This window comes from Nicotiana sylvestris, chromosome 8 (genome assembly GCF_000393655.2).
Source record: "Nicotiana sylvestris chromosome 8, ASM39365v2, whole genome shotgun sequence".
NCBI lineage: Eukaryota > Viridiplantae > Streptophyta > Magnoliopsida > Solanales > Solanaceae > Nicotiana > Nicotiana sylvestris.
In genome coordinates, this window is record NC_091064.1 from 213,160,938 (window position 1) to 213,183,756 (window position 22,819).

Below are 22,819 nucleotides of genomic sequence, written 5' to 3' on the forward strand. Positions count from 1 at the left end.
TGTGTCAGTTTGGTCTAGAGTTTTTAATACTTAATACCAACCAAATCAAACCAAACCTAATCGGATTTTTTAATCAATTGGTCTGTTTTTTCGGTTTGGTGCAGTTGTACTGTTACCTATACTTTTGGGGAAAACTTATACAAATGTCCCAAATAAGTCTCAACTTACCAACCTCTAGCCATTAGTCATAGACTTACCAAAACTAGCCAAACACATTTAAAAATTAAAAAATCAAATAAATAAGGTTCTTTCTCTCAAAGAATCATATGGAAAAATCACCTTCTATATTTTTAAGTGTGATTAGCAACATTAGATGCAAGACGAAAAGGAAATTTCTTGGATGAGGTAGCAAATAAGATGATCAAATATAAAAAAAATATAATATTCCAAAAATCTAAGCAAAAAAAGAACTTTTTCAATGGGTATAGTTGAAATTCATTGAAAACATATAGATAAGTCAATACACAAAATTTGAGGAAGAATGGAGGTGATTTGGACTAGTTTTGTATCAAAATTCGTAATTAAATCGAGTTCAAAAAATTCTTCTGTGACACATGTATCACGCAAGTATCTCATAAACAGGTATACATGTGATAGACAATTGATATAAATATGCATGATACATATGTGATACACAAATGATACATAGTGTGATACACATATAATTTTTTTCATATTCAGTTTTTACTTCGAATTTTCAATTCAAACTCAAAACTCCACCAAATCATCCAAAACTGAAATTCAAGCTCCTTAAGATATACCCAATCTATTCTAATAACATTCACCCAAAAGAAAGCAAAAATTTGACTTTTTTTTGCTACAAATAGCTAATTGGTTAATATTAATAATATTTGGCTAATATAAGTAATATTTTATGAATTGGCCAATTTTTGTAATGAGCTACTTATAAATGGACATAGCTGATAGTTCTCCTATTACTACTAGTTATTTGTTATTGTTTCGATTTTCTTATTGGGTGCTATTTTGATGTTGTTATTGTTCTTGCCTTCATTATGTTCAACATGGCTTCTTCACTATCTTTTTTCTTGAGCCGAGTGTTTATCGGAAAACAACCTATCTACCTCCACAAGGTAGGGTAAGGTCTGCGTACACATTATTCTCCCTAGACCCAACAATATAGGAACATACCAAGTATATTGTTGTTGTTGTTGAGAAAAATTCAAAATTCAACATTCAAGCACGAATTTAGAATAAATAAATCATAAATCATATTATATTTAAACGCCACATTTATTTATAGCCAAATATAAGTGGAATACATGGAGAGATTAACCATACAGCTCCAATTTATTTTCTGGAGGCTACATAAATATATCATCCCTTAACCAATCTGGGGAGTTTGTACAATAAAGTCCAATACATTAACAAAAAGACGAACACGATTACATCTTAAATCTTCTGTAACAGGACCACCATTCAGTATAGTTTGAACATTAGTTAGTTTTGGATTTTCCTTCTGAATTATTTGCATAGCAAACTTAGCTGGTGTCCCAAGAAGTTCTGGCCATCTTTCCTTTGTCACTCCTATAATTTATACACGTATAATGTGTGTGAGAGAGATATTATTATGAAATTAAAGAATATCAAACATTAATATATATGCACTATTATATATAAATTTAACAGTACTATGCATCACAATTAAATTTATATTACAATAAATGAACTAAATTTCACTAGTAATAATGATAATACATAAATTTGGATATATTGTTGAAATATACCGCAACAACAACCCAGTAAAAATCTTACAAGTGGGGTTTAGGGAGGGCAAAGTGTACCCAGACCTTACCCTTCGGGTAAGGGGGCTATTTCTGAAAAAACGTCGGCTCAAAAAGAAGAAAATAAATAATTTACAATAGATCAGTGACATCAACAAAAACAGAAATAGAAAAATAAACTAATTAATATTGGAATACGCAGAAAAGTTGAAATTAAGAATAAAAACCGAACCTGGGCAACCAGACTGAGACACATCAAGTTGCAAGACATTGATTTCCAAATCTCGAGCAGTGAGGGGTTGAATAACTGTTCATAAAACAATTCACATAAGTTTTTTTTTTTTGTTTTTGTTTTTTTGAATAAATAGAAATAAATGTGAAAGAAATATAACGTAGAAATAAATGTGAGCATGAGAGTGAGAAATGGCTAACGTGATGCAAGAAGCAAGAAAGCAACGACGTGAGCAAACTTCACCATAGTCTTTGAAGAATAAAAGAAAGGAAACTATATATGTTCTGATGTGTTAGATTTGTTTAGTTTTACAGTGATATATTTATAGGAGATTTTTTGGCCTCAAATCTTCATGAGCTACGTGTTGCTCTAAGCAGCCATAATAGACTTAATTTAATATGTTGAAGATAAGCTTGATGTGTTGTAGATGATAAAGAATTTCTTTTTGTCGACTTTTGTATCAGTTGATGTTCTGGTAGTATTACACTAGACTTAGTTTCGTAACTGATTGTTTTATAAATTTTCCGGTAACGGTCCAAATATGTCCTTACCGTCACATAGTTGGTCTATATATCCCTTTTTGAAATAGAATTCATCCAAATTATTTAGCTCTTCCGTTAATTATACTAAAATGTATGACAAACATTATTTCCTTTTTATTAGTACTTTTTTTTCTTTACCAATTTAACTTGACAAAACTCATGAATTCCTGTTAATTTTACTATTACAAGCCCCACAGGTTCTTCTGACTTGAAGGAGATGAAAATTATCGGAGAAATTTTTTCGATGGTGTTAATTAGGTGAATGTAGGATATGATTATTCAAATTTTGAAGATCTTGTTCCTTTCAGATCTGAAGCTCCACAGTGAACAACACCTTCAAAATCTGAATAACCATATCCTACCTTCACCAAATTAACACTACCAAAAAAATTTCTCCGACAATTTTTATCTCCTTCTTTTCAAAAGAACTAGAGCCTTCTCGGTTGGAAGGTTTTGGTGGTGTAAGTTTGATTTTTAGGAATAAAATCACGTGAAATTGGTGACGAAAATGGAGAAGGCACCGGAAATGGAGGAAACCGGATATGGGAGAATGAAAAAGGGAAAAAAAGATAAGAAAAGAAAAAAGAAGAAAGAAAAGAGAAAGGAAAAGAAAAAAAGTACTAATAAAAAGTAGATAGTGTTTGTAATACACTTTAATACAATTAAAGAAAGAGCTAATTAGTTTGGGTGGATTCATTTTTAAAAAGGGCAACTATGTGACGGTAAGGACATATATGGACCAACTATGTGTATGGTAAGGGCATATATGGATCAATTATGTGACGGTAAGAGTATATATGAGCTAAAGTATTAACGAAGGGTAAATGTGCTCAATTTCGTATATTACAAAGCCATATTTGGACCTTTTTCCGTAAATTTTATGTAGATTTAGTAAAAAAGCAACAACCTATAAGGGGTTGGTCTTTAAATATTGTCTTCATTTTTTAATGTACTTAAAGAATGAGCTCTGGACCTATATAGTTCTTCAGAGATTTTTCTATTGGATCGCTAGAATTTATGTTATATTTATTCTACTTTTATTGTTAAGTGTTCACAAATTTTATCCGATTAGCATGATTTTGTGCTAGTTTTATTGTTAAACAAATTTCACAGAATCGGCGTAACTTTATTTTATCTGCAATCGATGTACTTCTTAAATTGTTCATTAAATCTACCTGACTGGTATAATTTTTCTGTGTTCTTCTCTGCGCTTATTCTACATCCAGAATAACGATATCTAATTAATGAGCTGCTATATAAATCGATGTAATAGTTCTCAAAAAGAAAATGAAGGAAGAAAAAACTATGTGGGGGACAATATAACATCATCTATATATAAAAATTAAAGTGAAATCCAGGATTTCAGTATTAAAACTACAGGAAAAATTTATGATCGGTGCAAACTCCATAAAAAATTTCGGAAGTACAAAATGTGGAGTTCAAACTGATAAACAAACTCTAATGAATTTCTTATAATTTTTTTATATTTTTGTGACGAATATTATTGTTTGAGTTTTATTTTCACATTAAAAACTAAATATTGAATAGCTTTAAAATGATGGCTATCTGCCAAAAAGTGGCTATCTGTCAATTTCTTGCGAATTAAAAAATGGTATAGATAAAAGAAAGCAAGAAATTGACTAAAAGAGATATTGTTACAAGTGTCACGTTACAGAGATTATAGGTCAGCGTTATTACCAAATAAATTGACTTCTATATTCATAAAATAATTAATTATTAGGCGGCTCTTATGTTTAAGCGCCGCCTCCATCTTTGCCAAAGCATCCTTGAGATATATCCGTTTATTAGTCAAATGTTAATAAATATTTATGATTAATATCCATAGTACGAAAAGCCGCCATTCCCCTATATAAACCACTAAACAATTTGTCACTATATCCAACAACCCAACTTGTTAAAAAAAATGTCCAACAACATGGGCAACTTGAGATCTTCTTTTGTTTTCTTCCTCCTTGCCTTAGTGACTTATACTTATGCTGCCACTATCGAGGTCCGAAACAACTGTCCGTACACCGTTTGGGCGGCGTCGACCCCCATAGGCGGTGGCCGGCGTCTCGATCGAGGCCAAACTTGGGTGATCAATGCGCCACGAGGTACAAAAATGGCACGTGTATGGGGTCGTACTAATTGTAACTTCAATGCTGCTGGTAGGGGTACGTGCCAAACCGGTGACTGTGGTGGAGTCCTACAGTGCACCGGGTGGGGTAAACCACCAAACACCTTGGCTGAATACGCTTTGGACCAATTCAGTGGTTTAGATTTCTGGGACATTTCTTTAGTTGATGGATTCAACATTCCGATGACTTTCGCCCCGACTAACCCTAGTGGAGGGAAATGCCATGCAATTCATTGTACGGCTAATATAAACGGTGAATGTCCCCGCGAACTTAGGGTTCCCGGAGGATGTAATAACCCTTGTACTACATTCGGAGGACAACAATATTGTTGCACACAAGGACCTTGTGGTCCTACATTTTTCTCAAAATTTTTCAAACAAAGATGCCCTGATGCCTATAGCTACCCACAAGATGATCCTACTAGCACTTTTACTTGCCCTGGTGGTAGTACAAATTATAGGGTTATCTTTTGTCCTAATGGTCAAGCTCACCCAAATTTTCCCTTGGAAATGCCTGGAAGTGATGAAGTGGCTAAGTAGATTGGCTATTTCTGTAATAAGATCACCTTTTGGTCAAATTATTCTGTCGAAGCGTTAGTGTAAGACAATCTACTTTGACTCGTTTTTATAGTTTACATACTTTGTTTGAAGTGATCAAGTCATGATCTTTGCTGTAATAAACCTAAGACCTGAATAAGAGTCACATATGTATTTTTGTCTTGATGTTATATAGATCAATAATGCATTTGGATTATCGTTTTTATATTGTTTTTCTTTTGAAGTTTTAGTAAAGTCTTAAGCTTAAACCAATAAACAAAACAAACAAAAAAAAAGGTATTGATAATATTCTAGCATAGGACCCAGACGTTGAAAGTATAAAATGGTAGGATAAGATAAACTATTTGGAGCTCATTAACTTCAGTCTTAAGTCAATAGATGAAAATAATAATTTACAGGCGGCTTTTAGAAACATTTTCAAGTACGTACGTAATTGAATTATTCTGCACATGCTACTTGACTTCTATGCAATTCCTCCTGAAAATAAGCTAATTCTTTGACGTAATGGGAAAGAGATTATTAATGCCTCCTATTCTTTTTATTCGAAAATAATTTAATTTTTAATTTCACTATTTACTTTAAGACCATGTTTTAATATTACTAACATATTTAATCACAAGTTTCATAAAATTTTCATTCTTTTTTCAAATTCAGTGATCACTCAAACTAAGTTGCTAATCATCTGGTATTAGAAAAAGGAAATCTCTAAAAGAAAAACTAAGCTTCATATTTTGCATATAGAAGATTGAGACATGAGCCTGCATGCAACTATAGGAAAAGATGTATGTTGAAACATCCAAACAATTTTCATTATACGAGAAAGACTTAATAAATATGTTACCGCTCCTACATATATTAGGACAGAAATTAATCTAAAATGCAAATGTCAAAAAATAAAAATAAAATCTATTTGCTTATGGACTGATGATTGATTTAAGCCTAACAGAAATTGATGGAATGAAATGACTTAACCTTGTATTAGGATAAACCAACAAAATTACGTCGGAAAATATTAATCTTTTGACAATATCGCAAATCAATAATTAATTAACAAAAGCAACGTAAAAGACCCCACTTACCTATATCCCGACGCACCCCATTTTCTTAACTTTTTGACACTAGATAAACATATGTTTTCTATTAATTATGCACTTGACATATTTTTTTTCTATTAATTATCAACTTGACTTATTTTTTATAATGGTGCCATGGTGGGACTTTGGAGAAAAAGGGGCTTTCTAACGAAGAGATACTATAAGGAAAAATGACATTCTATAGTCGCTATAAAAATAATAGTCGAAAAATATATAAAATTTATATATTTTTTGTATATATATATATTATTTATGTTATATACAAAAAAATATACATTTTTTGGGCTATCAAATGTAAATAGTTTCTCCCGCGAGCTAGAAGTGATAATATTTCTACTATCAATAATTAAACATCGAAAGCCACTAGACTATTGGGGCGCTCAAAGCACAATTTCTTTTTCTAAAGATAATTTGGAAATATTTACGAAGTAATAATTGTAATTAGAGTATAAGAGATCAATAGGTCCAACTCAACAGCATTTGAAGAAGACAACAACTTGGAATGGTGAAACTACAGTTTGAATATCTCTTGTTTATTGAATTGTCATTTCCAAAATATAAATAAATTAATATTCAAGAATGAGAATCAATAGATAAATGTTATACTACTAATAATCTTTTCCCATATGTCAAGGATATTTTGCTTATTATTTTCAGGAGTAGTCGCATATAAGTCATGTAGTATGCATCATTATTCAATAGACGCTTGTGGTCCGCCCCTTCCTCGAACTCTGCACATAGCGGAAGCTAAGTGCAACGGGATGTACTTTTTATACATCATTATTCAATAAAGTTGAGAAGGATCCGAGATTTTAACTTGAGAGTCTCAACCTTTAAAGGCTTGCGTAACACTGAACACATGACATCTTTACAATATATATATATATTACGTTTCGTGTCAAAAATACTGAATTCGTAAAAATCCGGCCCTGCAATGATTACGTGAAAATGTTTTAAAAGCCGCCTATAAAGAATGATTTCCATCTTTTGACTTATTATGAACTTAACGAGCTACTAATAGTTTATCCTGCATTGTCCCTACCATTTTAAATTGTGGGATCTGGCACTGTGGAATGTTATCAAGACTATTTTTTTCATTTCTCTATTTGGTCTAAGGTTTAAGACTTTAATCGTAACAATTCAAAAGAAAAAACAAAAATGACACAATAATCCAAATGCACTCTTGATTGAAGAATGAAAACATCATGAGTAAAGACAAAGTACAATATATGTGATCGATCGATCGTTATTCACATCATAGCCACTTCAAGAAAACAAAGTTTAGGAAATGTGTGTAAAGACAAATTAAACACAATGACCAAAATGCAAGCAAATTCAACAAGAAAAGGATGGCTAGCTCCACTCAATCTGATCTACTTAGCCACTTCATGAGTACTTGTAGGCATCTCCAATGGGAAATTTGTTGTTTCATTGTGTGCACTTCCATAAGGACAGAACATAACCTTATAATCTGTAGTCCAACTTGTGCAAGTAAATGTACTTGTTGGATCATCTTGAGGATAACTATAGGCATCAGGACATCTTTGTTTGAACCATCTTGATAACTCAGTAGGACCACATGGTCCTTGTGTACAACAATATTGTTGTCCTCCAAATGTTGTACATGGGTTGTTACATCCTCCGGGTACCCTAAGTGCACCAGGGCATTCACCATTTATGTTAGCTGTGCATTGAATTCCGTGACATTTTCCAGGGCCAGGCTTAGTCGGGCCAAAAGACATAGGAATGTTGAATCCATCAATTACAGAAATGTCCCAGAAATCTAAGTTGCTGAATTGGTTCAACGCGTATTCAGCTAAAGTGTTTGGTGGTTTACCCCACCCTTTACATTCTAAGACTCCACCACAATCACCGGTTTGACACCAACCTCTACCAGCACCATCAAAGTTGCAATTGGTACGACCCCATATACGTGCCATTTTAGTACCCGGTGGGGCCCAGAACCACCAGCTTTGACCTCGTTCGAGACGTTTGCCACCCCCTACAGGGGTTGCCGCCGCCCATACGGTGTATGGGCAGTTGTTGTGGACCTCAAACACGCCGGAAGCGTAAGTGTAAGTCACAAAGGCAAGGAGGAAGAACACTAAACAAGTTGTTAAGTTACTCATTTTAGTGAGAAGATTGGTTGTTGAATATATTGCCATTTGAGTTAAGGGTTTATATAGGGGTATGGCGGCTTTTTGCACTATAGACATTAATCATATATAAATTGGCACTTGATATATTATTATATTTATAAAGGAATAATTTTGAAAGATGCGGTGCTGGCGGCTATTCGTAAGAGTCTGACAATTATATTTATATATTGTGAACATAGAAGCTAATCTGTATTACATATTGGTCTCCAATATCGGATGCACAACTATATTTTTCTTGAAAATGAAAAATAGAATTGTAACAATTGTTAAGTCAAAATTAGACTAACTTATATATGAACTTGATCTATAAATGGTCAATAATTTGGGGAATTCCGAATTGCACAACGTTGAAGATCCACCTCTACGCCAACCCCATTTGCTTAACTTTTTTGACTGTAGATGCATATACGTTTTCTATTAGTTATCCACTTGATATATGTAAGAATTCTTGATCTAATTTCTTGATTATAAATCTTTCATTTATGAAGACTTGGTGATGCAGAGGAGGTAATAATTAGGCAAATATTTATTCATTAAATTGATAATATAAGTATCATTTAACCAGGGTTATTAAGCTATATATATATATATATATATATATATATGTGTATGTGTGTGTGTGTGTGTGTGTGTGTGTGTGAAGACTAATAGCATGCATTCATAAATTTAGGGTAAACACACCCGACTGGAAATAAGTATTTTACTCAGTAACTCCAATAGCAAATGTAGTCGAAAGATTGGAACCGGCTGCAAAGCTCATCTCCAAATTCCACAAAGCTAACTTGTGCGCACAGCCATCTCCAAATTCCATAAACTAGTGCTAATTATAATTAATTTTAAATAAAATTAAGTAGCTAGGGATACCTATAGTAATAATTGCAGGTAAATAATTATGATTTCAGCTCGAAGGATGTACTGGATAACTATTTCACTTAGTATATTTTCACCATTCAATAGCTTGTAAAATACGTGAGAGTAAACGTAGTGAAAAATAGTGGAATATGACCGACTGAACAAAATGTATTTGAAGGCTCTATATCTTGTTTTACGGAGATGGAGCAAGTATTTCAATTATATAAGTTCTGAATCTTATAACGGCTTCAAGTGTTTATTGCGTTCTAGATTTAATATTTATACATGCTTAATAAATTTCTCACATAAATATAATATTTGAATAAAAGCTACTAAACTCGACACATATCTGAGTTTCTAGCTAAGTCCATGTTGTTTTATAGTGGATATTATCGGTGGCGTATTATTTTAAGTGGACATATTAGCGTGACAAAGTTTGCTCGTGATCATTATCACCAAATAAATTATTTAGCTTCTATATATGTATGTATATAATAAGTGTCACTTGTCAGGCCTTTACATTTAGCCGCCTAGCTCTATCTTTACCAAAGCATCTTTCATGATTATTCCTTTATTAATATAATAATAATATATCAAGTGCCAATATATATTAGTACTATTATTGTCTATAGTGCAAAAAGCCGCCATACCACTATATAAACCCCCTTAACTCAAATGTCAATACATCCAACAACCAATCTTCTTACTAAAGTGTCCACTAAAATGAGTCACTTGATAACTTGTGTAGTATTCTTCCTTCTTGCCTTTGTGACTTATACTCATGCTTCCGGCGTATTTGAGGTCCATAACAACTGCCCATACACCGTCTGGGCGGCGGCAACCCCTGTAGGCGGCGGCCGACGCCTCGAGCGAGGTCAAAGCTGGTGGTTCTGGGCCCCACCGGGTACTAAAATGGCACGTATATGGGGTCGTACTAATTGCAACTTTGATGGTGCGGGTAGAGGTTGGTGTCAAACCGGTGATTGTGGTGGAGTCCTAGAATGCAAAGGGTGGGGTAAACCACCAAACACTTTAGCCGAATACGCATTGAACCAATTCAGTAACTTAGATTTCTGGGACATTTCTGTAATCGATGGATTCAACATTCCTATGTCTTTTGGCCCGACTAAGCCTGGCCCTGGAAAATGTCACGGAATTCAATGCACAGCTAATATAAATGGTGAATGCCCTGGTGCACTTAGGGTACCTGGAGGATGTAACAACCCATGTACAACATTTGGAGGACAACAATATTGTTGCACACAAGGACCTTGTGGTCCTACAGAGTTATCAAGATGGTTCAAACAAAGATGTCCTGATGCCTATAGTTATCCACAAGATGATCCAACAAGTACATTTACATGCACAAGTTGGACTACAGATTATAAGGTTATGTTCTGTCCTTATGGAAGTGCTCACAATGAAACAACAAATTTCCCATTGGAGATGCCTACAAGTACTCATGAAGTGGCTAAGTAGATCAGATTGAGTGGAGTTAGCCATCTTTATCTTGTTTATAAATTTAATTTGCTTGCATTTTGGTCATTGTCTTTAATTTGTCTTACACATATTTCTTGTAATTTGTTTTCTTGAAGTGGTTATGATCTGAATAACGATCCATTGATCACAAATACTGTGGGGAAAAAAAATTCTTTCTTTTTCGAACGATGCACTATGAAAATATAAATTATAACGAACTTAAATAGCAGTGAACACTTTTCTCCCTTTAAATCTATTTCTCTAGTCCCCGAAAATAATCGTTCGATTCAACTGTAGTTGTCATTGAATGCTAGCGAATTGAACAGTCAGCTTATAACTAGTCCACACAACTGAAGGAAGGCAGAACTCATATATTGGAAACTTGAGGGGGCAACTGCACATATAGTCATTCTAAGGGATACTATTTAGAAAAAGCCGGTGCTTATTTTGTCCTGAAAAATTAAACCGGGAAATTAAAATTCAAGGTGCACTGACTAATTCTTAAATAATAGCCCTTTAGATGGCTATCTGGTGTCATTTCTATAAACTTGAGGGCATTGGTAGTATGTAAGTATAAGGATGGGTCCATGTTTGATGTTACTAAACCTGTAGATAGGCCCAACTCGTTCGTAGCAATCTACAAGCTGCTAAGCAAGAGGGTGATTGACAGTAATGGCCCTGTCGCGGCCCTTTTTCTCGCGAAATCGGGTTTCGACACGTGACTTTAAGGAAGTTGTTAAAAGAGACAGTCGCCACCTAACAGGTTTGAGGTGCGTTAAGACACCTATTTGCAAATAACTCTAGTTTAACCAGTTTGTGTCACCAAAGATCGGGTAAGGGCTCAAATTACCTCGAAGAGAAGGTGTTAGGCACTCTTCGAGGTCCACAACTGTGGGTCCCGGCCGAACTCGAATTATATGAATTAGTAAGATAAACAAAGACAGAGAGAAAAAAGAAGTTTGGGAAAATTCATTATTTAAAGACTTTGAATAAACACAAATAATTGATTTAAAGACAAGATGGGGGGTCCTAAGTTTTTTAGCCTACAGGATCACCCCGTGCAACATAAATAATACTTCGTAACTCCCTCGAGATGGGATGTTACTCGTATTATTCAACGGGCATAGACTATCATCTCCTGCTACCCAATTACTATCTAGGAACGTACTAGTTGATTCTAAACCGTGCCTTATGCATGCACTACCCACCCCATGCCTATGGCCCAGGAGGCGTTTGGACCTTTATTTTGGATAGTTCTAGACTTAACTTAGACTGCTCAAAATGATAAAACTAGGCGACATACAAAACAAGTTGAACTTCATGTAAAGACAATTAAAGGCTCAAGTTAGCCTCCACACTTAGACAACAAATGCACGCGAATAAATTCTCACATTAAGCGTTAGACAGTTTCATAATTGAGCCAAATAAAAACCATTAAGCCCTATAGATATAGTTTCTATGTGACCTCGTATAGGCAATTTTAGATGCAAGGTGCAATCTTATAGACGTGATTTCCAAATAACTATATAGTTTAGGGAAATATGGTATTGCATGCTGATTATTGACATTACAAATTATACGTGATTAAACCTATAGGCATGATCTATGGGTGATTTACGCAGTAGCTGGCAGAGATAATCATTGGAAATACTCAGAATTACTCAGTTTGATCCTATGGGCATGTTTTCATAGCTAAACAACGAAACAATGTTTGAAAGTTCAATATTGACACCTTAAAGCGAGTGGTAATGTCCTACAGGCAGGATTTCTAATGATCAACGATTGAAACTCATTTTTTTTATACTTAACTCCTATAGGCATGTCTTCTAGGTGAGCAGTATAATAACAACAACAAATTGATCATTTAATGACCTGTAGGCATGATTTCTAGTAGAATATGCTGCAGTTATGCAAATTGAAAGAATGGTCATTGACATTTTATTTCCTATAGGCATGATATCTAACAAACATATAGAAGCAGAATATGTTGAACGAATCAAACACTCAGGTCCTATAGGCAGGTTATCTAACAAACACATAGGAGCAAAACATGTTGAACGAATTAAATACCTATAGGCAGAATTTTTACCCGTTTCATGCAAACATTAGAATAGAACCATTTTCCTAATTCTACTAACACCCCTATTATTATTACAACATTATCACATGCCCAATGAATGAAATAAACTATAAAGTTACAAAATAACTATAATGGGACTAAGACATGCCCAAAGTATACCCAGCCCAACCAGGTCTTCAATTTCGTATCCATACAGGTTTCACCATAGCCCAGAGGTCACAGTCAATCCAACACAAAATAGTCAAAACCTAGTAGCCATAGTTGATCAAAGATCCAGAAAACAGCCATTTGCACAAGCCCATTGGCTTATTCAGTAGGTGAAAAGGGGAAGAATGGAGCAGTTAGGACAAAGTGCCAAGGAATCTTAAACCCTAGTGTGTCAGAGTTCACAAAGGTCTCAATTGGACCCCGAGCAGTGCTCACACTAGGGAAGTCAATGATAGAACTTAGGTAGCCTTGGATTTCAGCCAGGTAAGAAAGAGAACTCAAAAAAACCCAGGTAACAAGTGAAAGAGAGTAAACTAAGGTTGAGAGACAACACTGAGTGATGCAAAAACAGTCAAGTTGAGCACATAGAGTAGATAATCGAACAAGCTTAGGTTTTAAGAACAGACTTAGTAAAGATTCAGAAGAACAAGTTTAACACATGGTGCATAAGTAGTCACACATTAATAAAATAGGTTTGCAGAATTGGTGTACACAGACTCATAGTAAGGAAAAGGTTCAAATTATGATAAGTATAGGTCCTAGTGTTACAAGAGAGAATCATATTAATTGGCAACAGAATTTAGACAGGATGAGAACAGATCATTGCAACTACTGGGAAGTCAAGACATGTTGGAAGCATACTAATAGGGAACAGGATCAAACATGCTATATAGGTGTAGACATATAAAATTTATTGGGTCTAATCCATACAAAATTTGGATTAAATTCAATTGGGTTAGATAATTAATTTGGGCTTTACAAGTTAAATTAGTCCATTTTATTAATTTCAAGCCTAAGGTTCTCTTTATCTTAAGGCCCAGACTCGTACCATGTGTCAAAAAATTGCATGTCCAGTCAAATCTAAAGCCAACAAGATGACACCATGTGTTAAATGATGTGGCAATCCAAGTCAAAAATCAAGAACCAACCACAGGTCGACAAGTGGCTAAAATGACATGGGCGAATCAAAATCAAGCAAGAAAGTTCATATGTAACTGGATTGTCCATCCTCTACAATTATAAATAGAGGGGTTACATAACTCTCAGAGGACATTCAGATTTGGAGAAGAACACTCCGCAATTGGTGAAGGCATCCACAAACAGAGAGATCAATCATCAAATGTTTAGTTCTTCAACAAAGGAGTGATCAACGGAGTTCTTCTCAGAGATCAACCCGTAACAACAGAGTGTTGCTCGACGTTCTTGGTGATTAAATACATCACAAGGAGGTCTGCATCATCCTACATTCGAGAAAAATGTTTCTCAAGCCCTCAAATCACGGAGAATTTTAGAGAGGAGAATCAAGGGATACATAGAATTATACTCACAAATATTTATCAATAAAATCACTTTTTCTTCATATTATTTTTGTTGCAGTTTATTTTTCGTATTACGAAAATTTGTTGCGAACAAATTTTGGCACGCCCAGTGGGACCAATTTTGCCCTTCATCCCTCCTTCTTGCAAGTTGAGAACTACAAACTTCAGATCTACTACTACAATGGCCTTCCACAAGTGTGATGTTTCAAGCAAAGATGCTATTGTTGCCGCACAGTCATATTGGCCTAATCACTCGAAGCAAGTTCAAGGCTAGTGGCTTGGATGGATCTGAATACTTCGCCTCCTTGGAGATGCAAAGAAGATGAGATCTCATATGACGTTCACAACAGCAATCTCTAGGGGCAACACCCCATTCTCACTGTTTGGCAAACTTTCTCGAACAACCTCAAACCTTGGCGGATTTGAGGATTTGGTGGATTCTTCAATTTCAACGAAAGTTAATGCCTTGATAACTGACGCAACTAACATGGACGAAAAGTTTGCCATGATGGAACAGACTATAGAAGTGTTGAAGAAATCTGTTGAAGACAAAGACCTTTAAATCACTCAACTCATGAACAAATTGGAGGTTTATACACCTGGAGAGTCGAGCCATGTCCCTCCTCGTTCACCTGTCTTCACCTCCCAGAAAACAGTTGTTGAGAAATCATTTGCAAAGTTAAACATTCAAAAGGAAAATCAATCTACTTCAGTTGCAGCGTTATCTGTCCAGCAATTGCAAGACATGATAACAAACACCATTAGAACTCAATATGGCGTACCATCGCAAAGTTTGTTGTACTACTCTAAGCCTTATACTAAGAGGGTTGATTGTTTAACCATGCCAACCAATTATCAACCACCAAAGCTGCATCAATTTGATGGCAAAGGGAACCCAAGGAAACATATTGCCCACTTTATCGAGACTTCTAGCCATGCTGGAACGCATGGTGACCTTTTGGTAAAACAATTTGTTCGTTATCTGAAAGGGAATGCATTTGACTGGTATATTGACTTGGAGCCCGAGTCCATTGATAGCTGGGAGCAACTTGAGAAGGAATTCCTCAATCGTTTTTACAGTACCCGAAGAACTATAAGCATGATAGAGTTGACAGGCACCAAGCAAAGGAAGAACGAGACCGTGGTGGATTACATTAATCATTGGAGGGCGTTAAGTTTGGATGGCACAGACCGCCTTTTAGAAATATCTGCTATGGAGATGTGCATTTAAGGAATGCACTAGGGCCTTTTGTGCATTCTACAAGGTATCAAACCGCGAACTTTTGAAGAACTTGCAACACGAGCACATGACATGGAGTTAAGTATCGCAAGTCATGGAAATGCATCTCCATTCGCTGATCAAAAGGAGTTCAAGAAAAATGTTGCATCAAAAAACCAAACCAAATAATCAATGGCGGTGAAATAAACTTCGGTAAAGGTCACTACTAAGCAAAAAGTGAAGGAGGATAAGACCCCGAGTCAATATCTCAAAGAGTAGAAGCGTCATCCCACCTTGAAGGAATTAGAGGCGAAGGTTTATCCATTTACAGATTCAGACGTACCCACAATCCTTGATGAACTGCTGGATAAGAAAGTCATCGATCTCCCTTAATCAAAAAGGCCAGAGGAAATTGGCAAAGTTGGCGATCCGAAATACTGCAAGTTTCATCACATCATTAGCCACCCTACAGAGAAATGCTTCGTCGTGAAGGAGGAAATCATGGATGATGTAAGTGAAGGAAAAATCATCATAGACATGGATGAAACAACAGAAGTAAATCATGCAAGTATCGCGCTCAAGGAAAAGAAGTGTTCAAAGTTAAATAACGTGTCAAGCACTGCCTTCTTACAATTTGGAAGTTTCGAGCCCGTTGAAGTTGATCTTCCAAGGAAAACTCTTGAAGGTTCACTAGAGCTAGACAATCACTCCAAAGACAAAGACGGTGAGGCTGGATTCTAGTCACTCGCAAGAAGCGAAAATATCAGGCAGTTTTGAGGCTACGAATTCCTAATTCAAGAGCGATGATGAGCAATGCAGATAGGCTACAATCACCAAGAAATATCAAATCTTCTATTAGCAAGAAGATTAACAGTACCTTATCGCCGAAGTTTTGAAAGCCCATCACATTGCATGAATTCTTTCTTGGAAAATTCCTTCATGGAGGTCACATTGGTGCAACTCATGTAGTTTCTAGTACTGACGAAACAACAAAAAGCAACGACGAGCCTGCTGCAATGAAAACACAAGAACATCATGATAAAAGAAAAGTTGTCACATGTTGTGCAATAATTTTATTCACAGATGTTGACTTGCTGCTGGGGTCTAAGCCACATAACAAACCTTTGTTTGTTGTAGGGTCCATTCAGGAACAATATCTTAATCGCATACTTGTTGATAATGGTTCGACTGTCAATATCATGCCAAAGATGGTGCTAAAAAAACTTGGGATCTCTATTGATGATCTATCCAAAAGTAACCTAACAATCTAAGGTTTCAACCAAGGAGGACAACGAGCTATAGGTATGATCCGCGTAGGATTATCCATTGGTGAGATGAATTCAAATGCCATGATTCACGTCATAGATGCTAAAACATCATACAACTTGTTGCTTGGACGTCCTTGGATTCATAAGAATGGGGTGGTATCATCTACTTTGCATACATGGATGATGTACAGAAGAGATGGTGAGATAGTCAAAATTGATGCAGACATCAAGCCTTTCACTAAGACGGAGTCATACTTTGCAGACGCAAAATTCTACCTAGATTCTTGTGAACCGAAAGTGGAGAAACCATCATTAGATGACGAAGCTGATGTCAAGTCAGAAGAGGAAAATGAGGCTTAATGGACACCACCAAGCTGCCTAAAAGGGGAACGGATAAAGTCTCCATTAAGCTATCATCATCTGAAGGTGACATACAGACAAAGACTGAGGAGCATCTGGGTTTTTGCTATGTTCCACGTGAGCATTGAAAGAAAGGGCAACCTTTGCTACAGGAATGTACTCCAAAGAAGCAAATGAGTCACAAAGATATCCAATATTTGAAGGAGCTTATGACTGTCCCAGTTGCACAAATCTCATTTGTGACTTGTGAGTCTGCTAAAGGCAATCTCCAAACAGATAAAACAAAAGGGTACTATGATCCTAAGGCCTTCATACTACTTGAAAAGTCTGGTTATGACTTCTCCAATCTGTCAAACTAGGAGAACTCAAAGACGAAGTCACTGGTGAAAAGATACATGGGCTCAATGAGTCCCAAATGAAGTTGAGAAAGCAAGGGCACTACGTTGCCACTCTAAAGTTTGGATTGGGGTTCAGTTTGGCAGAGCCTCTTTGAATTTAATCAAAGATAAGCAAAGAGATAGCTTCGTCACAATAAACCTCGGTAGAGGATATGAAGGAAGTTAAGGGCAAGAAAATAAAACAACGGGCTTCAGTATTTGATCGCATTAAAGGCTCAACCCCTCCGGTCTCAGTGTTTGAAAGGCTAAGTCACAAAGGTGAGCGTGTATCTTCCAAATATCTAAAAGAAGTTCCCACTAAATGACCTCTGTCTTTTCTCACCTAGGGACCACAAGGAAGTCGCCATCTAGGAAGATACTGTCAAAACATAAGGAGTAAGTCCATGAGGAGCGGGATCATTTTGAAGTTGCTGCTGACAAAGAAATCTGTAGTGTTTTCCCATCACATATGAAGAGGAAGTCTATTTTGTTAATATCCACAGATGGTCCATTAAAGGTGCAAAGGAGAACTATTGTTTACACTTGCTAGCCTCGTAAAAAAGCAAAGAAAGAGAAAGAAGCCATGCTGACCATCCGAGAAAGTCAAAGAGAAAAGTCGGAATTTGTGGAAATATACTATCACATAGTTGTGGAAGATATCCCATGCCTTAACGTTGATGATGAAGTACATGAGGCTCCCCCCTCAACTAGAAGATGACAGACAATCAATTGTGGATGAGCTTAAGGAACTCAATTTAGGTACTCTGAAAGATCCACGCCTCACCTTCATTAGTGCGCTTCTTACGCCTCAAGAGGAGGAGGAATACTCCAAGTTGTTGACCGAGTACAAAGATGTCTTCTCTTGGTCGTATAAAGAAATGACTGGACTTAGTCCTAAGGTAGTTATTCATCATTTAGGGATAAAAAGTGGAGCACGCCCTGTGAAGCAGTCACAACGCATGTTTCGACCCAAGCTTGTATCACAAATTGAAGTCGAAGTCAACAAGCTCATCGATGTTTCGACCCAAGCTTGTATCACAAATTGAAGTCGAAGTCAACAAGCTCATCGAGGCGGGATTTATTTGAGAGGTGAAGTACCCATCATGGATATCAAATATTGTACCTGTCAAGAAGAAGAATTGTCAAATACGTGTTTGTGTTGACTTTCGAGACCTAAACAAGGCATGTCCAAAAGATGACTTCCCGCTACCAATTATTGAACTCATGGTTGATGCTACAACAAGGCATGAAGCTATGTCATTTATGGATGGGTCCTCTGAACACAATCAAATCAGAATATCTCCAAAAGATGAAGAGTGTACTGCTTTCCGAACTCCAAAAGGGATATATTGCTACAAAGTGATGCCCTTCGGTCTGAAGAATGCTGGCCACCTACCAACGTGCGATGCAAAACATATTTGATGACATGCTTCATAAGAGGGTCGAATGCTATGTCGATGACTTGGTGGTGAAGACGAAGAGTAGGCGTTACCACCTTGAAGACATTCGAATTGTTTTTGAAAGGTTAAGAAAATTCGAATTGAATATGAATCCATTCAAGTGTGCATTTAGAGTTACCTCAGAAAAGTTTCTTGGCTTCATTGTGCGTCATCGTGTAATTGAAGTTGATCCTGCAAGTATTGACGCCATTCAGAAAATGCCCAAGCCAAAGAACATAAGAAAGCTTCAAAGTCTCCAAGGAAACTTAGCATTCATCCGGAGGTTCATCTCTAATCTAGTCGGACGGTGTCAACCCTTCAATCATCTATTGAGGAAGGATATCCCTTTTCATTAGGATCAGTCATGTCAAAATGCTTTTGAAAGCATAAAAAAATACTTGATGAATCCACCTGTGTTAGGGGCGCCAATGCTTGGGAAGCCATTGATACTCTACATCGCGGCACATAAACGTTCACTTGGAGCACTAATTTCTCAAGAGAACGAGGAAGGAAAGGAACAAGCCTTGTACTACCTTAGCAGAACTCTTATAAGAGTTGAGATGAACTATACGCCTGTTGAGAAAATATGCTTAACGTTACTTTATGCGATAAAGAAGTTAAGGCATTATTTGAAGCATACACCATCAAACTCATATCTCGAGCAGATCCCGTGAAGTTCGTGATGACTCGACCTGTTCTTTCTGGATGCCTAACAAGATGGTCCATATTGTTTAACCAAAATGAGATCACATACACACCTCATAAAGTTGTGAAAGGACAAGCACTAGCCAATTTCCTGGCTGATCACCCTCTTCCGGTGGAATGGGAGCTTTTAGATGAGTTTCCAGAGGAAGACGTTTTGTTCATCGAAGAGTTTCCACCATGGACAATGTTCTTTTATGGATCTGTATGTTGTAACAGTGTAGGGGCATGTGTTGTGTTGATCTCTCTAGAAAGACAAGACTCTCCTTTGTTTTAGGTTAAACATGCTCCAACAATGCCGTAGAGTACCAAGCTTTGATCGTCGGTCTCGAAATGGCATTAGAAATGAAGATTCTATAGTTAGAGATCTACGCGACTCTAAACTGATCATCAACCAACTTTTGGGGAGTTACGAGGTAAAGAAGGAAGATCTATTGCCATACCATCAATACGCTTCTGGTTTACTTGAAAATTTGACCAATTGTTCTTAAACCACGTCCCAAAAGAAGAAAATTGCAAGGTTGATGCTTTGGCTAACTTGGCCACGACGATGGCACTTGGAGAGAATGAGTCAACAAAGGTATATGTGTGTCATCAATGGGTTATTCCTTGACTTCTAGATCTTCAAATCAACGATAGCCATCATACGTCTATTCGAGTGATTGAAGAAGAAGATTGGAAGCAACCACTGATAGAGTACCTTGAACATGGAAAGTTACCTGAAGATTCGTGACAAAGAACAAATATCAAACGAAGAGCACCACGATTCATCTTCTATAAGGGGACTTTGTTTTGCCCCTCTTTTAAAGGATTATTCTTGCGATGTCTTGACAAAGAAGAAGACTGCCAAGCGATGGAGGAAGCACATTCTGGCTCATGTGGAGCACACCAATCTGGTCCCAAGCTCCATTTTTGCATCAAGAGGATGGGCTACTACTGGGCGACAATGGTAAAGGATTGCATAGATCATGCCAAAAGATGTCAAATGTGTCAATTTCATGCCAGCTACATCCACCAACCTCCAGAGCCTCCTCACCCAATTGTAGCTTCATGGCCTTTTGATGCATGGTGACTTGACGTTTTTGGACCATTTCCAAAGTCATCAAAGGGACAGATGTACATATTGGCCGCTACAGACTACTTCTCTAAATGGGCTGAAGTTGTTCCACTCAAGGAGGTGAAAAAGGAAACTGTTGTCAATTTTATCAAGTCATATATAATTTTCAGGTATGGCATACAAAGATACATAATCACTGATAATGGAACGCCATTTGACAACAAGATTGTGAAGAGTCTGTGTGAGAAGTTCGGTTTCAAATAACATAAGTCTGCAATTTATAATGCACCCACCAACGACCTTGTTGAAACTTTTAATAAGATGCTTAGTAACCTTTTGAAGAAAGTTGTTGCAAAGAATAAGAGAGACTGGCATGAGAAAATTGGTGAAACTTTGTGGGCATATCGGACAACCTTCAGAACTGCTACACAAGCAACTCCTTACTCTTTGGTATATGGCGTGGAAGCAGTCCTTCCGTTGGAGCAACAAATTCCATCATTGCGGATCGCAATCCAAGAAGGACTCACGTATGAAGAGAATGCTCTACTTCGCCTAGCAAAGTTAGAGGCATTGGATGAGAAAAGATTAGAAGTGCAACAAAAATTGGAGTGCTATCAAGCTCGACTAGCTAGAGCCTTCAACAAGAAAGTGCGGGCATGATCATTCCAAGTGGGAGACTTAGTCCTAGTTGTTCGACGACCCATAATCCTCAACAAATGCATAGGTGACAAATTTATCTCAAAATGAGATGGGCCATATGTTGTGAATGAAACCTATTCAAGTGGCGCATACAAAATTGTTGATAAGTATGGTCTTAGAGTTGGTTCGATCAACAGAAAATTTCTGAAGCAGTACTTCCCATGAAAGTCACCGACGCTCCTCGACATACGAGCCTAAACTGCAAGTCATGACGCTCTTTGATGCATGAGCCTAAACTGCACGTTGCTACACTCCTGGCATGCATGAGTCTAAACCGTGTACGGCTAAAAAAAAGAAGAAAAAAAGTTTGCTAGGTTGAAAACCTCGAAAAAGGTGGCCTAGACAAAAGTCAAGACAAAAAAAAAGTCCGCTAGGTTGAAAACCTCGCGAGAGGCGACCTAGGCAAAAATTAGGACATTAAAAAAAACTCATCACTTTGAACTAAGTTATGACTTGATCCTCTTCACCGAGGTACGTAGGCAGCTTAGACTGTCATTCTAAGTTCAGTCGCATGAGTTTAAAAAAAGAAAAGGTTTGGCTTATGGGATCATCACGTTAAATCTTTCAAGTACAGAGGCATATATAAATACGAGAAAGAAGACAATTTGTGTTGAAATGTAAAAGATATTTTCTTGCTTCAATGTTACGAAAGTTGATACACCCAAAAATGTGGAGACCAAAGAAATTAGACGTTATCCTATACAAAGCCTAAGTGACAAAAATGATCGTAAACTAGGCTTTGTTGCTGACGCGTCTTGAATGCTTTTCCAAGTTTGTATGACGTCTCCACATTTAATGTCATTCTCGATGTATGTATCTTGCATTCAGTAGTTGTGATGATCTCTTGACCGCATATCTTGTTGTTAAGCCTCGAGCATAATGGTTTACTTCTCTTTCTCAAGTGTTGGTTGAAGGTCCCATATTTGAGAAGTTGTCTCTCTTGAAAAACCTTCAATCACCATGGGAGCCGACGGTAATGAACTTCAAGACTATCAACAAATCAGGTGCAACAGTTGGTGAAAGGATGGTTTCGCATCTTGTATGACACCTCAGTCTGATATCTACATCCTTTGAGCTTCTTTGCGAGTATGCAAAATAAATAAATGAAGAGATAAGATTGTGAAGCATGATAGCTAAAGTTACTTCATGCAAGACTGTAGATTCAATTTCAAGAAGAAGAAAAAAAATATCTGTAGGACAACTCAGAAGCATAGAGTTGGAAAGTAAGCTCAAATGGGCGATAAGATCAAATTTGGAAAACTACTGCGGTCCATCTGAACGATATTCTGCCCCTAAA

At 36.6% G+C, this 22,819-nt stretch overlaps 6 protein-coding genes across 6 annotated transcripts; 4 read left to right on the forward strand and 2 right to left on the reverse strand.

The window, feature by feature from the left end:
- Window positions 1-1,232: 1,232 nt before the first annotated feature.
- LOC104231145 (proteinase inhibitor I-A) lies at window positions 1,233-2,287 on the reverse strand. The gene is made up of 3 exons (XM_009784097.2): window positions 2,175-2,287; window positions 1,975-2,049; window positions 1,233-1,545 (listed from the first exon to the last, which is right to left on the reverse strand). The coding sequence occupies exons 1-3, from the start codon at window positions 2,218-2,220 to the stop codon at window positions 1,343-1,345; spliced, it is 324 nt and encodes a 107-aa protein (XP_009782399.1). The 5' UTR covers window positions 2,221-2,287; the 3' UTR covers window positions 1,233-1,342.
- A 2,119-nt stretch (window positions 2,288-4,406) lies between these two features.
- On the forward strand, window positions 4,407-5,416 carry LOC104231144 (osmotin). The gene has a single exon (XM_009784096.2). It carries the CDS (start codon window positions 4,441-4,443, stop codon window positions 5,191-5,193), a length of 753 nt encoding a protein of 250 aa, XP_009782398.1. The 5' UTR covers window positions 4,407-4,440; the 3' UTR covers window positions 5,194-5,416.
- A 2,048-nt stretch (window positions 5,417-7,464) lies between these two features.
- On the reverse strand, window positions 7,465-8,463 carry LOC104231143 (osmotin-like protein). The gene has a single exon (XM_009784095.2). The coding sequence runs from the start codon at window positions 8,432-8,434 to the stop codon at window positions 7,679-7,681; it is 756 nt and encodes a 251-aa protein (XP_009782397.1). The 5' UTR covers window positions 8,435-8,463; the 3' UTR covers window positions 7,465-7,678.
- Window positions 8,464-9,993: 1,530 nt separating this feature from the next.
- On the forward strand, window positions 9,994-10,981 carry LOC104231142 (osmotin-like protein). The gene has a single exon (XM_009784093.2). It carries the CDS (start codon window positions 10,040-10,042, stop codon window positions 10,793-10,795), a length of 756 nt encoding a protein of 251 aa, XP_009782395.1. The 5' UTR covers window positions 9,994-10,039; the 3' UTR covers window positions 10,796-10,981.
- Window positions 10,982-14,975: 3,994 nt separating this feature from the next.
- Window positions 14,976-15,632, forward strand: LOC138876319 (uncharacterized). The gene has a single exon (XM_070155233.1). The coding sequence runs from the start codon at window positions 14,976-14,978 to the stop codon at window positions 15,630-15,632; it is 657 nt and encodes a 218-aa protein (XP_070011334.1).
- A 4,841-nt stretch (window positions 15,633-20,473) lies between these two features.
- Window positions 20,474-21,483, forward strand: LOC138876320 (uncharacterized). The gene is made up of 3 exons (XM_070155234.1): window positions 20,474-20,715; window positions 20,994-21,051; window positions 21,166-21,483. Exons 1-3 carry the CDS (start codon window positions 20,474-20,476, stop codon window positions 21,481-21,483), a joined length of 618 nt encoding a protein of 205 aa, XP_070011335.1.
- The last annotated feature ends 1,336 nt before the right edge of the window (window positions 21,484-22,819 follow it).

Bases quoted from the DNA above. Each gene is read 5' to 3' on its own strand.
- LOC104231145 (XM_009784097.2), bottom strand. From the start codon at position 2,220: ATGGTGAAGTTTGCTCACGTCGTTGCTTTCTTGCTTCTTGCATCAC. The intron at 2,050-2,174 runs GTTAGCCATTTC...TTTTATGAACAG, and splicing joins TTTCTTGCTTCTTGCATCAC to TTATTCAACCCCTCACTGCT. The intron at 1,546-1,974 runs GTTCGGTTTTTA...TATAAATTATAG, and splicing joins GTCTCAGTCTGGTTGCCCAG to GAGTGACAAAGGAAAGATGG.
- LOC104231143 (XM_009784095.2), bottom strand. From the start codon at position 8,434: ATGAGTAACTTAACAACTTGTTTAGTGTTCTTCCTCCTTGCCTTTGTG.
- LOC104231144 (XM_009784096.2), top strand. From the start codon at position 4,441: ATGTCCAACAACATGGGCAACTTGAGATCTTCTTTTGTTTTCTTCCTC.
- LOC138876320 (XM_070155234.1), top strand. From the start codon at position 20,474: ATGGAAAGTTACCTGAAGATTCGTGACAAAGAACAAATATCAAACGAA. The intron at 20,716-20,993 runs GTAAAGGATTGC...TATAATTTTCAG, and splicing joins GCTACTACTGGGCGACAATG to GTATGGCATACAAAGATACA. The intron at 21,052-21,165 runs GTGAAGAGTCTG...AACCTTTTGAAG, and splicing joins CGCCATTTGACAACAAGATT to AAAGTTGTTGCAAAGAATAA.
- LOC138876319 (XM_070155233.1), top strand. From the start codon at position 14,976: ATGAACAAATTGGAGGTTTATACACCTGGAGAGTCGAGCCATGTCCCT.
- LOC104231142 (XM_009784093.2), top strand. From the start codon at position 10,040: ATGAGTCACTTGATAACTTGTGTAGTATTCTTCCTTCTTGCCTTTGTG.